Source organism: Cebidichthys violaceus, unplaced genomic scaffold, assembly GCF_023349555.1.
Source record: "Cebidichthys violaceus isolate CVI_PGR_0920_01 unplaced genomic scaffold, fCebVio1.0.p SCAF_61, whole genome shotgun sequence".
Classification (NCBI taxonomy): domain Eukaryota; kingdom Metazoa; phylum Chordata; class Actinopteri; order Perciformes; family Stichaeidae; genus Cebidichthys; species Cebidichthys violaceus.
Window position 1 is genome coordinate 912,878 of NW_027176828.1, and position 14,970 is coordinate 927,847.

The 14,970-nt window shown below is 43.8% G+C and overlaps 2 protein-coding genes across 2 annotated transcripts; one reads left to right on the top strand and one right to left on the bottom strand.

Annotated features, from left to right (window-relative positions):
• Positions 1–384: 384 nt before the first annotated feature.
• On the bottom strand, positions 385–1,609 carry LOC137890092 (trace amine-associated receptor 13c-like). The gene is made up of 2 exons (XM_068734191.1): positions 1,404–1,609; positions 385–1,201 (listed from the first exon to the last, which is right to left on the bottom strand). The coding sequence occupies exons 1-2, from the start codon at positions 1,574–1,576 to the stop codon at positions 385–387; spliced, it is 990 nt and encodes a 329-aa protein (XP_068590292.1). The 5' UTR covers positions 1,577–1,609.
• Positions 1,610–4,137: 2,528 nt separating this feature from the next.
• LOC137890077 (trace amine-associated receptor 13c-like) lies at positions 4,138–5,368 on the top strand. Its single transcript, XM_068734173.1, has 2 exons — positions 4,138–4,349; positions 4,552–5,368. Exons 1-2 carry the CDS (start codon positions 4,138–4,140, stop codon positions 5,366–5,368), a joined length of 1,029 nt encoding a protein of 342 aa, XP_068590274.1.
• The last annotated feature ends 9,602 nt before the right edge of the window (positions 5,369–14,970 follow it).

A 14,970-nucleotide genomic window follows, 5' to 3' on the forward strand; every position in this document is an offset into this window, starting at 1 on the left:
CATACAGAAATTTTGGCCAGCCCGAGACTTAGACCTGGTCCCATCTTGCTGTGAGGAGATATGTTGGCCACCACAGCACCGTGCAGATATACGTCAACAGCATTTCTATATGTGTCAATGATCGTTCAATTGATTTGTTATATGTTGGCCTCAAAGGAGTCAAGTAACAGATTTCCAGGAGTAGCTAAAGTAGTTGTAGTTTTCTAAGTTGTTTCAGTGTTGCATTGAAACAGTACACAATGTAAAGATACATCTATGATCTCCATGTAACAGTGTTTACATAAAAAGTCACTGTACCAAGACTTTTACATCTGTTATTCAATTTCTCACCACCATGACCAAGTACATTTTTTTTTCTAATTTCAGCCACCATGCAGCGCTTTTCTACAGTATGTTCATCTCACATGAGCCAGGCTGCAGTATCTTAAGAGTAACGATGAGCTTAATAGATTTTCTAAACCAGGGGTAGAAAAAGGCATAGATCACAGGGTTAAGACAGGAGTTGAAATAGAACAGACATATTATAAAGGTAGCAGATGATGCATTGAACAAGGTGTCCTGGCCTGTGAGTGAAACACAATAAAATGGGCAGAGGCACACTAGAAAGACGACAATAACAACACCAAGAGTCCTGGCTGCTTTCAATTCAGATTTTTTAGCAGTTACACGTACTGAAGACTTGAGAGGAAAAGCTGCAGTATGAGACCGCATGGCACGAGCCTGAGACACAGCCACCACAAATACTCTCATATACAGAACTATGATGACAGTGACAGGACAGATAAAGCACAAAAAAAGATCTGCAAGTCCAGCAAAGTAGTTAATGACAAAGACACACTCTCCAAAGCAGGAATTATACCTGCCTGGTTGTTCCAGGTTGTCCTTCATCAGCAGACTGTAAAGGAAAGCAGAACATATCCAACACAGACAAACACAGATCTTAACTCTTTTTTGTGTGACTTTGTTGGGATAATGTAGAGGATCACAAATAGCCACATATCGGTCAACTGATATGAACGCCATGGTTCCTACTGAGGCAGAGGTAATGATATAGTCCAGAACAATATACAAAATACACATGAGGTCACCGAGCAACCAGCAGCCGTCTATGTGCACAATTTGAAAGCACATGAGGAGGCCCACAAAGAAATCTGAGACAGCCAGAGAGAGGAGGAGGAGGTTGGTGGGTGTGTGAAGCTGCCTGAAGAAATAAGAGAACAACATGCTTATCATTATTGGTAGTCAATTTATGATATATAAATATTATACTAAGAGATAAAAGAATTGACTGAAACACAAAACATATTTCCTTTACAGATCTGATATTTTGTGTTGTTCTGTTCCATCAACCATTTATTTCTGTACAGCTACCAGTTTTGCAAATTGATAAAACATATGAATACTTGAAATGGGAGATGGAGATGATGACGAGCAGGTTGAGAGTCACAGTGAGCAGAGAGATGGAGGACAGTAAAATGTAAGTGAGCATAGACACAGAGTGAGGACGCATGGCCTTCCTGCAGGAGGAGTTGAGGAGTTCTGGAAAGCAAAGTTCGGCTTCATCAAGGCTTTTCATTGTCAGAAAGAGAAGACAAGATGCTGCTGTGCTCGTCACACAACTGATTAATCTCTCTTCTTCCTCCACATCCCTCCTTGCTCTTTTACTCTGCTGACAACTTCCTTTCAGTGGGAGTGACTGAACTTCTCCCTTACTGTTTCATCTCTCTTCATTGGGCTTTTCCCTGTAGTTCACCTCCCCCTCCTCTTTTTTCCTTTCTTCAAAACAATTACAATTTCCATCATGCTCTGTATTGGGTAACAGAAAGGTTACTATTATGCCATGAATCTGTATAAAATATAGAATTTTGGATTGTTCAAACTTCTTGCAGTAAAGAGGTTCAACTAGATTTCTGTCATGTGTCGTTGAACTCAAACCCCTCCAGTTGTCACTGATTCCCTAATGGCCCACCTCAATAGTTGTCTCTGATCACTAGTCAGGACACCCCTACATATTTACGGTTGGCCACATGCTGTGGTCTCCAGCCAGCACCAACAGGCCCCCAATTGCTCCGACATTTAAGTGAATCTTCCTTCCGGTAATCTGTCTTTTGTCGGGAATTGGCGAAAACTGTCCTTGAGTAGAAAATCAGGGCTAAAGCTGTGTGGTGTGAGCTAGTTAAAAGCCTGGTGCGTCTCAAACAGAAGCTAAAGGGTGCATTGGTATCAGATGCTGAGGAACACTGACCAACCATCTGTATTTGATACATTTTTGAGTGAGAACAGGTTTGCTCCCTCATTGCCCGTTTGTGTGATTCTCCTGTAACTTGTTTTTGCCAATGACTCTCCTCTCAAAGCCGAGTCTGGAGGCTCTGTTTAACCTTAAAGCCTGCCATCAGTCTTCTTGTGGGATGCCTTCTGTGATCCTGGCCTCTTGGTCTATGTCCCGAGATGCTTCACCTATGTGAGCCAACAGAACCACATCATCTGCAAAGAGAAGAAAAGCAAGGTCAACAAACTGGACACTCTCTCAACCCAAGCTGCACCTTGAGATCCTATCCTTGAAGATCACAAACAGAATTGGTAACAAGAGAAAACCCGGGTGAAGCCCAACACCCACTGAAAACATGTTTGACATTGTGCCAAGAATAAGTTTTGGGATTTATTTTAAAACATTTCACTGATTCTGAAAGTCTCAGATCTTCAGGGAGGGATTTGCATAGCTGAGGGGCAATGATTGCAAAAACTCACTTAGGGACTTAGGTACAGCCAGCAGAGCCTTGCCTGTGGATCTGAGGCTGTGCTCTGATCATTGGCAATTGGAACTGCATGTGGATGGATTTGTTTATTGAGCAAGGTCGATGTAGTTACCGGTAAGAATCTGTTGCCTGAGCATGTGCCACAGGTGATGGTTGGGTGAGTGTGACTGGGCTTGCTGGAGGTAGTGCTGTGGCTAAGGTGGAGAAAATTAAGTCGGAATGACACTGGAACTGGTTGCTGGTGGAGCTGTGGAAAATAAGGGAGCATTTAAGGTGGAATGGTTAATGCTGGCCAATGATCCACTGTGGATCCCTATTGTTTGAGAGGTCTGTGCAGCTGAGGTAGCCGGTGTCGAGGTGAGGGGAGAAAGTTGGCAGAGGTGGGTGGGACATGAAATGCAGAAGCAAGAAAACAGGAAAGGATGCTGGGATGGAGGGATGAATGTGCATGGCTTTATAGTGAAGTCTGGGTAAAATTAATTTCAAGGTGAGATGTCTTTACTACAGAAGAAGCTTGAAGAGGGTGGGATACGACCTGGCCCTCTAAAAGGGCTGATGTGGATGCCTGCGTTCTGATTTTGTCGGCGTTGCGGCTGGAGCAAGAGTGTGTTGTGCTCTGCGTCCGTGAACAGTTTAGAAAATTTTGCTTTTTAATTGGAAAGGAATGTTGCGCTGAATGATTGCATTCTTCGGACAAGAGACGGTCCACATGGAAATGTGGGATATGCGCCCGTAGTTCGAGCACCTGGATCTGGGAGAGCGGCATCAGGACGCCGAAGTTGGAATCTCCCCCCGAGACTGTTTGTGTGCGCTGATGACTTCGGTGGATGGATGTCCGGGACTTCAGGATATAGCTGGTCATCTTCAAACAGTTTGTTATTTGAAGGGTAGAGAAAGAGCCTTTGTACAGAGTAAGCGGTTTAGGTTTTGCTTGTCTGTCGCACATCATGTTGAAGCTGAGTCAGTGGGTCAGATGTGTTTAATTTGTGCAGAGTAAATGAGATATGTTCGGGGTGTGGTCCTTGTTACCGAAAAAAGTTATACAACTTAAACAAATCCAAAAATCTGTATCTTGTACAGATTCATGGCATAATAGAAACTAATAGCTGTACTCTCTCTTCTTCTTGTCCTGGTCATAACTGTCCTAAAAAGGAAACTTTGGCTACGTTGTTGCTGTTCCCCGTTGCAGAGCATGATGGAACTTTTAATTGTTTCGGAAAAAAGTTAAAAAGAGGAGGGGGAGGTGAAATACATGGAAAAGCCCAATGAAGGTAGATGAAACAGTAGGGGATAAGTTTAGTCACTCCCACTAAGAGAAAGTTGTCACCAGAGTAAAAGAGCAAGGAGGGATGTGGAGGAAGAAGAGAGATTAATCAGTTGTATGACGAGCACAGCAGCATCTTGTCTCCTCTTTCTGAGAATGAAAAGCCTTGAAGAAGTCGAACTTTGCTTTCCAGAACACTTCAACTCCTCCTGCAGGAAGGCCATGCGTCCTCACTCTGTATCTATGCTCACTTACATTTTACTGTCCTCCATCTCTCTGCTCACTGTGACTCTCAACCTGCTCGTCATCATCTCCATCTCCCATTTCAAGTATTCATATGTTTTATCAATTTGCAAAACTGGTAGCTGTACAGACATAAACGGTTGATGGAACAGAACAACACAAAATATCAGATCTGTAAAGGAAATATGTTTTGTGTTTCAGTCAATTCTTTTATCTCTTAGTATAATATTTATATATCATAAATTGACTACCAATAATGATAAGCATGTTTTTCTTTTATTTCTTCAGGCAGCTCCACACACCCACCAACCTCCTCCTCCTCTCTCTGGCTGTATCAGATTTCTTTGTTGGCCTCCTCATGTGCTTTCAAATTGTGCTCATAGACGGCTGCTGGTTCTTCGGTGACATCATGTGTATGCTTTATCAGTATCTAGGATACATCATTACCGCTGCCTCAGTAGGAACCATGGTGCTCATATCAGTTGACCGATATGTGGCTATTTGTGATCCTCTACATTATTCCAACAAAGTCACACAAAAAAGAGTTAAGATCTGTGTTTGTCTGTCTTGGATATGTTCTGCTTTCCTTCAGACTCTAATGCTGAAAGATAACCTGGAACAACCAGGTAGGTATAATTCCTGCTTTGGAGAGTGTGTCATTGTCATTGACTACATTGCTGGACTTGTAGATGTTTTTTTGTCCTTTATCGGTCCTGTCACTGTCATCATAGTTCTGTATATGAGAGTATTTGTGGTGGCTGTGTCTCAGGCTCGTGCCATGCGGTCTCATACTGCAGCTTTTCCTCTCAAGTCTTCAGTACGTGTAACTGCTAAAAAATCTGAATTGAAAGCAGCCAGGACTCTTGGTGTTGTTATTGTTGTCTTTCTAGTGTGCCTCTGCCCATATTATTGTGTTGCACTCACAGGCCAGGACACCTTGCTCAATGCCTCAACTGCTACCTTTGTAATATGTCTGGTCTATTTCAACTCCTGTCTTAACCCTGTGATCTATGCCTTTTTCTACCCCTGGTTTAGAAAATCAATTAAGCTTATTGTTACTCTTAAGATACTGCAGCCTGGCTCATGTGCGACCAACATACTGTAGAGAACCACTGCATGGTGGTTGAAATAAGACAGAAATATGTACTTGGTCACAGTGGTGACAAATTGAATAACAGATGTAAAAGTATTGGTACAGTGAGTTTTATCACTGTTACATGCAGATCATATATGTGTATTTACATTGTGTACTGTTTCAATGCAACACTGAAGCAACTTAGAAAACTACAACTACTTTAGCTATTCTTGCAAATCTGTTGCCTGACTCCTTTGAGGCCAACATCAATTGAAGTATCATTGACACATATAGAAATGCTGTTGACGTATATCTGCACGGTGCTGTGGTGGCAAACATATCTCCTCACAGCAAGATGGGACCAGGTCTAAGTCTCGGGCCGTCCAAAATTTCTGTATGGAAAATGAATTGTCTCTGTGGAGTTGTCCGGATAATACATGGATGTTGGCATTTTTGGATCCTAACAGGTCTTTAGTTACACTGTGTGACTCTGTAGCTAAAGACCTGAAGGGGTAATGCAACTCTCTTTTTCCTGTTTAGGAAGCCTGTCAGCATCTTTTCAAGGGGCCTTTCACAGATTTTACTAATCTAAAGTGTATATTAAATTATCTCAAGTGCTGCCACCACCAGAGACTACTTGTCAACGCTGTGCAGAAGGATGATATTACCACATGGAATGACCTATAAAAAAATGTATTATTGATTACCTTTATCAGGATGACTTGCAGATATGTTGTGTAAAAGGATGAGTGTAATATGTTTGGTTAATCTGTTAATTGGTATGACAGGTATGACAGGTCTTAATGTTAGTGTACAATTGGTAGGTAGAGAAATCTGCTTTACTCCTTGAAAGACACATTTTTCAAGAGAGGGACAACAATTAATCTGGATGAAAATAATGTATCAAGTTTTAGCCACAAGAAGATGTCACATACAGTCAAATGGTGGTCTGCAGTGTTTTCGTGTGAGCAAACAACATTACATTTACTTTCAATGCAAGTTTGTAAATCTTGACAACTCCTGAAATCGGGAAACGAAAAAAATGCTGATTTCTTTAAGGTCCTATTTATTCTAAGAATAAAGACTAGCATCCTGATAATAAGATTTAAATGTCCAATTGAAATAATGTTATGCAACACTCTTTCTCCCCCTCCCTCACAGAAACACACAGATACATTAGCTCTGCCTCTCTTTCCCTGTCTGCACATCTCTTTATTAAAAGGGCAGTTTTGATCACGTTTCCTCTCTCCTTTGTGCTGCAGACCAGAAGGCTTCAACTTCACCTTAGCTAACACAACTACTTTCAACAGTCCTCACTCTCCACAAATATCAGTCGCATTTGCAATTGAGAGTGAGTGTCTTCAAAATCGCATACGAATGTTCTGCGTACTGCATGCTCAGTCAGTATGTGCTGCATACTGCAAACTAAATTAACAATTAAGTATGACATTACCAGCTGACAATTCACACATAAAGCTATGGTTGCAAATGTATTTTAGAAACCTTTCTTTGTTATATTTGTTGAAATTATCTTGACACTCCATCCTGAAAGCAATCAATAAACGCTTTGGAAAAAAAATCAAAAGCAGTGACAACACAGCCTAAAAAGTAAAATAAGGTTGGATCATTGGTGGAGCTGAAGAGTGCCCGGGTGACGCAGCAGAGCAGACAGTTAGCAGCTCACAACCTGAGACGGCACCCACCTGTCACTCAAAGCGGCCATGTCCTTTATTATGCCTTTAAGCTTTGATGTCATTTAAACGGGTGAGTTTTGTAAAAATATACAGTTCAGTCAGAAACACTCTCGTCAAAGATTTTTAACCATTTATTGCAACAAATAGAAAAACAGTAAAACTTGGCGCTGGTGGCTTTGCTCTTAAACCCGCAAAGTATCAGCCAGACTATGAAAAATCTATGTGTAGAAAGCAAGCTTGCTGCAGACCTCAGGAAACTTTATGTTAAGAATAAGGGTGCAAGCGTGCATCCTGATAAGAGGTCACCCTACCTTTATATGAAATATGTGTTTAGCAGCAAGCTTGCTGCAGACCTCAGCAAACATTATGTTGAGAATAAGGGCGCAAGCATGCATCCCAAAAGAGGTCAATTTACTGTTATATGTGTCAGGATCCCTGTCTGACCCTTTGTGTGTTGACCTCTGTTTTTCCCCAGATCTCCTCTCCTCATGTGTCTGTCATTCCCCTATTTGTTATTGTGTGCCATGTGCTCTGTGTTTGTTTTCTCAGCCCTGCCTCCAGACACCTCCCATGGCCACACCCCCTGATCGGTGCACAGCTGCGGACAATCTGGCTCGTTACCACCTGCAGTTGGACACACTGGATCATGATCCCACTAATCACCGCCTGGCAGTATATCAACCCTGGTCTTGCAGGCCTGGGTTGTCAGTCTGTACCGTCTTCTGCCTTAAGTAATGGACGATCTGCCTGCCTGCCTGCCTGCCTGCCTGCCTGCCTGCCTGCCTGCCTGCCTGCCTGCCTGCCTGCCTGCCTGCCTGCCTGCCTGCCTGCCTGCCTGCCTGCCTGCCTGCCTGCCTGCCTGCCTGCCTGCCATGGGACATCACACCGTCGATTTGCCAGCCCTCCGGTGTCAGACCAAGGGTACCACATCGTCGATCCGACCTGCATCCTGTGTCGGACCAAGGGCTCCACACAGGCATTCCTGTCTTCGCCAGTAGAAAATAAACTCTATTGGTACCGTATTCTGTGTCCTGTGGTTGCTATTGGGTCCTGAACCTGAACTCTTGTGACAATATGAAATAGCTCTGTGTAGCAGAAAGCATGCTGCATACCTCAGCAAACATTATGTTAAGAATAAAGGCGCAAGCATGTATCCCAAAAGAGGTCAACCTACCGTTATATGAAATATCTGTGTGTAACAGAAAAAATGCTTCAGACCTCAGCTGTTAGGTGCTGCTTTCTGGGAAAGATGCAAGCATGCATCCCAAGAGAGGTCACACTACTTAAATCAAGCAGTGAACCCCAGCCAACCGCTTGCAAATGCAGCATTTATAATTATCTATTTTTATTTATTTAATTCATTGATGCCTGGAGGTACTAAAGCAGTCTACAAGGTAACGCTCATAGCCTTTTGAGCTGTGATTATCTCGACAACTCCCGAGTTAACTTAACGTTCATTGGCTGCTGAGAACCAGCGGTCTATAGCTTTCAGTGTAGATGCTGGAACCAATGCAACTGCAGAGGTAACTGCACAGAGTGCAAAGTGTATTGCTGGGGAAGGACTCCACATCATTTGCAGAGGAGATGGAGTCGGGTTGTGAACCAAGACCTTGATGTGGCTTTTCTTTGTCAGTTAGAAACAAGAGTTCGTCTCGCACCAGGACGTCGTTGCAGGTACCAGGTTATGGAAGTTAGAGGACAGAATGTAGTGTTGGTTAATAAGATAACAATGGTCAAACTTTTACCTTCCCCGTCAGTTTTTAAATGTTTAAGGTGGATGGAGAACATGCGAGCATCTATGGTGATATCAGAAGTTGTAAAATCATGCAAAGGATCAAAAGAGTCTGAGCTGGTTGTGAATCACCACACTGGAGGAACCGATAAAGACAGCGAAGAACACGGCCTCTAGTAAAAAATCCACATATGGCCCAAAACACCCAGGCCTTAAGTGAGGCACTAGAGTGTGCGCTGTAACGGTAATGAGAAAGGAAGACACTTTCCTGGTTTTTTTAGGCCGTTGAACAGGAAGCGAATGGAGTTCCCGAACAGGCTACATACTGAGGGGTCTGCACATCTTGAATAAAACTGAATACCTGCTACAAATGCTGTGATGGAAGACGGTGATTAATGCTCTAATTGTAAACTGTTTTAAATCAGTGCACATTTAGAGCATTAATCATGGAGGTGTTTACAAGCATGACAGGAACAGGAAAGCTGCAGAGAATGCAGTGAAATAGACCATGCGGAGTCATACATTTTTATTGCAGAGTTCTTCTAGGACTGGAGAATGCCTTCTAGTCTAGGACATTTGGAAGAAGGCTGGGTAATGCAGGCTTTGATCTGAATTGAAAGCAGCCAGGACTCTTGGTGTTGTTATTGTCGTCTTTCTAATGTGCCTCTGCCCATATTTTTCTGTTTCACTCACAGGCCTGGACACCTTGGCCTGGACATCATCTGCTACTTTTGTAATTTGTCTGTTTTATTTCAACTCCTGTCTTAACCCTGTGATCTATGCCTTTTTCTACCCCTGGTTTAGAAAATCTATTAAGCTCATCGTTACTCTTAAGATACTGCAGCCTGGCTCATGTGAGATGAACATACTGTAGAAAAGACCTGCATGGTGGTTGAAATAAGAAAGACAGATGTACTTGGTCATGGTGGTGACAAATTGAATAACAGATGTAAAAGTCTTGGTACAGTGACTTTTTATGTAAACACTGTTACATGCAGATCATAGATGTATCTTTACATTGTGTACTGTTTCAATGCAACACTGAAACAACTTAGAAAACTACAACTACTTTAGCTACTCTTGGAAATCTGTTACTTGACTCCTTTGAGGCCAACATATAACAAATCAATTGAAGTATCATTGACACATATAGAAATGCTGTCGACGTATATCTGCACGGTGCTGTGGTGGCCAACATATCTCCTCACAGCAAGATGGGACCAGGTCTAAGTCTCGGTCTGGCCAAAATTTCTGTATGGAAAATGAATTGTCTCTGTGGAGTTGTCCGGATAATACATGGATGTTGGCATTTTTGGATTCTAACAGGTCTTTAGTTACACTGTGTGACTCTGTAGCTAAAGACCTGAAGGGGTAATGCAACTCTCTTTTTCCTGTTTAGGAAGCCTGTCAGCATCTTTTCAAGGGGCCTTTCACAGATTTTACAAATCTAAAGTGTATATTAAATTATCTCAAGTGCTGCCACCACCAGAGACTACTTGTCAACGCTGTGCAGAAGGATGATATTACCACATGGAATGACCTATACATTTTTTATTATTGATTACCTTTACCAGGATGACTTGCTGGTTTGTTATGTAAAGGGTTGAGTATCATACTGTTTGGTTAATCTGTTTATTGGTATGACAGGTCTTAATGTTAGTGTACAATTGGTAGGTAGAGAAATCTGCTTTACTTCTTGAAAGACACATTTTTCCAAAGAGGGACAACAATTAATCTGGATGAAAATAATTTATCAAGTTTTAGCCACCAGAAGATGGCACATACAGTCAAATGGTGGTCTGCAGTGTTTTCGTGTGAGCAAACAACATTACATTTACTTTCAATGCAAGTTTGTAAATCCTGACAACTTTTAAAATCTGGAGAGAAAGAAAAAAATGCTGATTGCTTTAAGATCCTATGCATTCTAAGAATAAAGAATATCATCCATGATAATAAGATTTTATTTGTCCAATGGAGATAATGTTTTACAACACTCTCTCTCCCACAGCCTGCGTCTCTCTCCCCCTCCCTCTGTCACAGAAACACAGATACATTAACTCTGTCTCTCTTTCCCTGTCACACTCTTTTCTGCACATCTCTTTATTTTAAGTGCAGTTTTAATCATGCTTCAGCTCTCCTTTGTCCTGCAGACCAGAAGGCTACCAAAAGTCCTCGCTCTCCACAAATATCAGTCTCATTTGCCATTAAGTTTGCGTGGTTCTGGAGAAGCTCTTCAAGTATTTTATTGTATTGGTTACACAATAAACCCTAGCCTAAAGATCTTTAACGCCATATCTACACAGGCATATTCTTAGCAACACGTTAGCAGAGCAGCAGCAGCTTCAGTCCAGTAAGTGTCTTCGAAATCACATACTATTGTCAGTATGTGCTGCATACTGCAAACTAAATTAACAATTAAGTTTTACATTACCATCTCACTATTCACACTTAAAGCTATGGTTGAAAATAAATGTTAGAAACCTTTTTTTGTTATATTTGTTGAAATTTCCTTGAAAGTATATCCTGAAAGCAATCAATAAATCAATGCTTTGAGAAAAAAATCTGGTATCTGTGGTTGTCACAGGATTGTAATAAGCCCACTCATTCATTGAACAGCCTGCCTGTCTACCTGGCTGCATTCTGCCTGTGAACTCGACTCCAACACCTCACTGGAGTCCTCCACAAACTGCTAGCAGTGTCATTTTGATATTGGCTTCATATATTTGGTACCCCAAATATCATGTGAGGCCCCAGCCTGGCCCCCTCATTTCAAATGGTCCAGAACCACCACTGTTCCGGTTTAATCACACTGTAAGTCTCCCTTCTGCTCTCGTTACAGTTTATAGTATGATATGACATGCAAACCGATGATGCAAGTATTTGGTTTACAGTTCTGAGAAGACCTAACATGTGAATATTTGGGCTCCTATATGAATTACAGAAGCATTTTAGGGTCATAAACTGTAGGAAATATGGACCATTTATTGCAACAAATGGTTAAACTTGGCGCTCGTGGCTCCGCTCTTAAAATGCTCCCTGTCATGATCTGACTTGGCTGGGAGGTGTGTCTTCTAAGTTTCAGGCTGGGTGAGCAGGTTTCCGTGGAGACCAGGGCGGAGTCTGGCTGCTGCCTGCTGTCACACCTGTTCTTCATTCACCATCAAGAACCCTACTTAAGGAGCAGCAGGAGCACCAGTCTTCGCCAGATCGTTTTACCATTCCCGTGGTAATCAGGCCAGCTCCTGTCTCTCGAGTTTTCTTTGACCAAAGAAATTGTTGTCGTGTCTTTAACCTGTCTCCTCGTTCCAGCCTCGTTCCAGTCTCATTCCTCCCGAGTCTGACGGATTCCCTGGCTTCCGGTTGCATCTCTCCCACATCTCAGCATTACCTGGATCTGCCTCACCACCTGCCTGCTCACCCGCCGCCACACTGGAAAACACCTTCCAGCCAGTCAGTCTCTGCCTCACCCTCCAGTTGTGTTTTCACCAGCTCACAGTAAGACAGTCTCAGTTTCCCCTCTCTGGAACATTCCACTACTTGGACGCCCACACTAACCCATCTCTCCATATCCAGTTGCACCTGTCGTTCGGACCCCTGCGTTCTCCTGGTTTCCCCAACATTTCTCTGGCTCATGATCCAGCATTCCTATCTCGTTCCACTTCTCTAAAAGAAAAAAATAAATAAATCTTTTTCATACTATTGAATCCAGCATTTGATTAGCTTCTTTAGCCATCCGAATTGATAACCGCATCAGAGAACGGAAAAAAGAAAGGGACTCAAACTCCCATAAGCCTCTGCGCGAGCGCAGCTCTCGCGAGAATTACCCTCCGCGTTCGCTGCTGTACCTTCACCCGGTTGACAATCCTCCTGTCACGGATACCGAAGTTTCTGAGCCCATGCAGTTAGGACGTACTCGGCTAACGCCTGAGGAAAGATCGAGGCGTATGCGTAATGAGTGCATTTACTGTGGTTCATCTAAGCATTTTATTGCTTCCTGTTCGGTTCGCCCAAAAGAATACGCCCACCAGTGAACGCGAGGATACTGGTGGGTGGAACAAATCTTCCTCGCCTTACATTACCTATCACTCTGATGTTTGAAAGAGTCTCCCACTCCACTCGGGCCCTAATAGATTCTGGTTCAGAAAAGAACCTAATAGATCCTGATCTAGCCACTCGCCTTGATTTCCCACTTATTAGGTTACCTACACCTATCTCCGTTTCTGCCCTGGATGGTGTTTTTCTTGCCACCATCACACATAAGACCAGACCCATAACATTAATTGTTTCGGGTAATCATCGCGAGTGTCTCAAGCTTTATTTGTTCCCAGTTGCTAATCATCCCGTTATCTTGGGTTTCCCTTGGCTCGCCATCCATAACCCACATATACACTGGGCTAGCCAGAGAATCGAGAGTTGGAGCTTGCATTGCTTGTCTTCTTGTCTTCGTTCCGCGTCACCCGCCACCAACCAGCCCAACTCTCAGCCGGAGGTTCCAGTCGATCTTTCTAACATCCCTGTCGATTATCATGATTTGGGTTCCGTGTTTAGCAAGGATAAAGCTCTCTCCCTTCCTCCGCATAGACCTTATGATTGCGCTGTCAATCTGCGCCCCGGTGCTCCGTTACCCTCCAGTCGCTTGTTTAACCTGTCTCACCCTGAGAGATTAGCTATGGAGACGTACATACAAGAGTCTGTAACCGCTGGTATCATCCGCCCCTCTTCGTCACCAGTGGGAGCAGGATTCTTTTTTGTTGCCAAGAAGGACAAGACACTCCGTCCCTGTATTGATTACCGTGGCTTGAATGAAATTACTGTCAAGAACAAATACCCCCTACCGCTCATCTCCTCTGCTTTTGAGCCTATACAGGGATCTACCATCTTTTCCAAACTGACCTCCGTAACGCGTACCATCTGGTGCGCATACGTCAGGGAGATGAATGGAAGACCGCCTTCAACACTCCATTAGGTCACTTCGAGTACCTGGTAATGCCCTTCGGCCTAACCAACGCCCCAGCAGTCTTTCAAGCCTTGGTCAACGACGTTCTGAGGGATTTTCTCCATAAGTTTGTTTTCGTTTATCTGGACGACATTCTTATTTTTTTCTCGTTCCCTGGAGGAGCACAAGCGTCACGTGCGTGCTGTGCTGCAGAGACTGCTTGAGAATCGCCTTTACGTTAAGGCTGAGAAATGCAAATTTCATACCACTTCCGTGCCCTTCTTGGGATATATTTTTGAGGGTGGGCAGGTCAGGACAGATCCACACAAGATCGCAGCGGTAGCTGAGTGGCCGGTTCCATCCTCTCGCAAGGACCTGCAACGGTTTTTAGGGTTCGCTAATTTCTATCGCCGATTTATTCGCAACTACAGTCAGGTTGCTGAACCTCTTACTCGCTTGACTTCCACGAAACTGCCATTCCAGTGGTCTCCCGAGGCTGAAGCAGCGTTTGCTACCCTTAAAGACCGTTTTACTTCAGCACCAATCCTTATCCAGCCGGACCCCGAGCGACAGTTTGTTGTTGAAGTGGATGCATCTGATTCTGGAGTTGGGGCCGTCTTATCTCAAAGATCAGAGACGGAAGGGAAGATGCACCCATGTGCCTATTTCTCACGCAAACTGTCACCAGCCGAGCGTAACTACGATGTGGGCAACAGAGAGCTCCTGGCTGTCAAACTAGCTCTAGAGGAATGGAGACATTGGCTGGAGGGTGCCAAACATCCGTTTGTGGTCTGGACCGACCACAAGAACCTCATTTACTTCCGAGATGCCAAGAGGTTAACTCCAGGCTGGCACGCTGGGCGCTATTCTTCGGACGGTTTAACTTTGCCATCACTTACCGACCAGGCACCCGCAACGTGAAACCTGATGCCCTCTCTCGTCAGTTCTCCGCTAGCTCTCCGGATACCCCGGACAATATCCTGCCACGTACCTGCGTTTTAGGTGTTACCTGGGCCGTGGAAGACCAGATCCAACGTGGTCTTAACAACGATCCTGATCCCGGTACCGGGCCTCTTAATCGTTGATACGTTCCGTCCCCTGCGAGGTCATCTGTTATCCACTGGGCTCACACGGCCAAATTCACCTGTCACCCTGGCGTCCAACGCACCCTGTCCTTCCTTAAGAGGTACTTCTGGTGGCCATCCATGGATAGCGACGTTCGGGAATATGTTTCCGCCTGTCCCATTTGTGCACGCAGCAAGAGTGGTAA

Excerpts from the sequence above, each read along its gene's own strand:
- LOC137890092 (XM_068734191.1), bottom strand. The coding sequence starts at position 1,576 with ATGAAAAGCCTTGATGAAGCCGAACTTTGCTTTCCAGAACTCCTCAAC. Across the intron at positions 1,202-1,403 it reads ATCTCCATCTCCCATTTCAA|GCAGCTTCACACACCCACCA; the intron begins GTATTCATATGT and ends TTATTTCTTCAG.
- LOC137890077 (XM_068734173.1), top strand. The coding sequence starts at position 4,138 with ATGACGAGCACAGCAGCATCTTGTCTCCTCTTTCTGAGAATGAAAAGC. Across the intron at positions 4,350-4,551 it reads ATCTCCATCTCCCATTTCAA|GCAGCTCCACACACCCACCA; the intron begins GTATTCATATGT and ends TTATTTCTTCAG.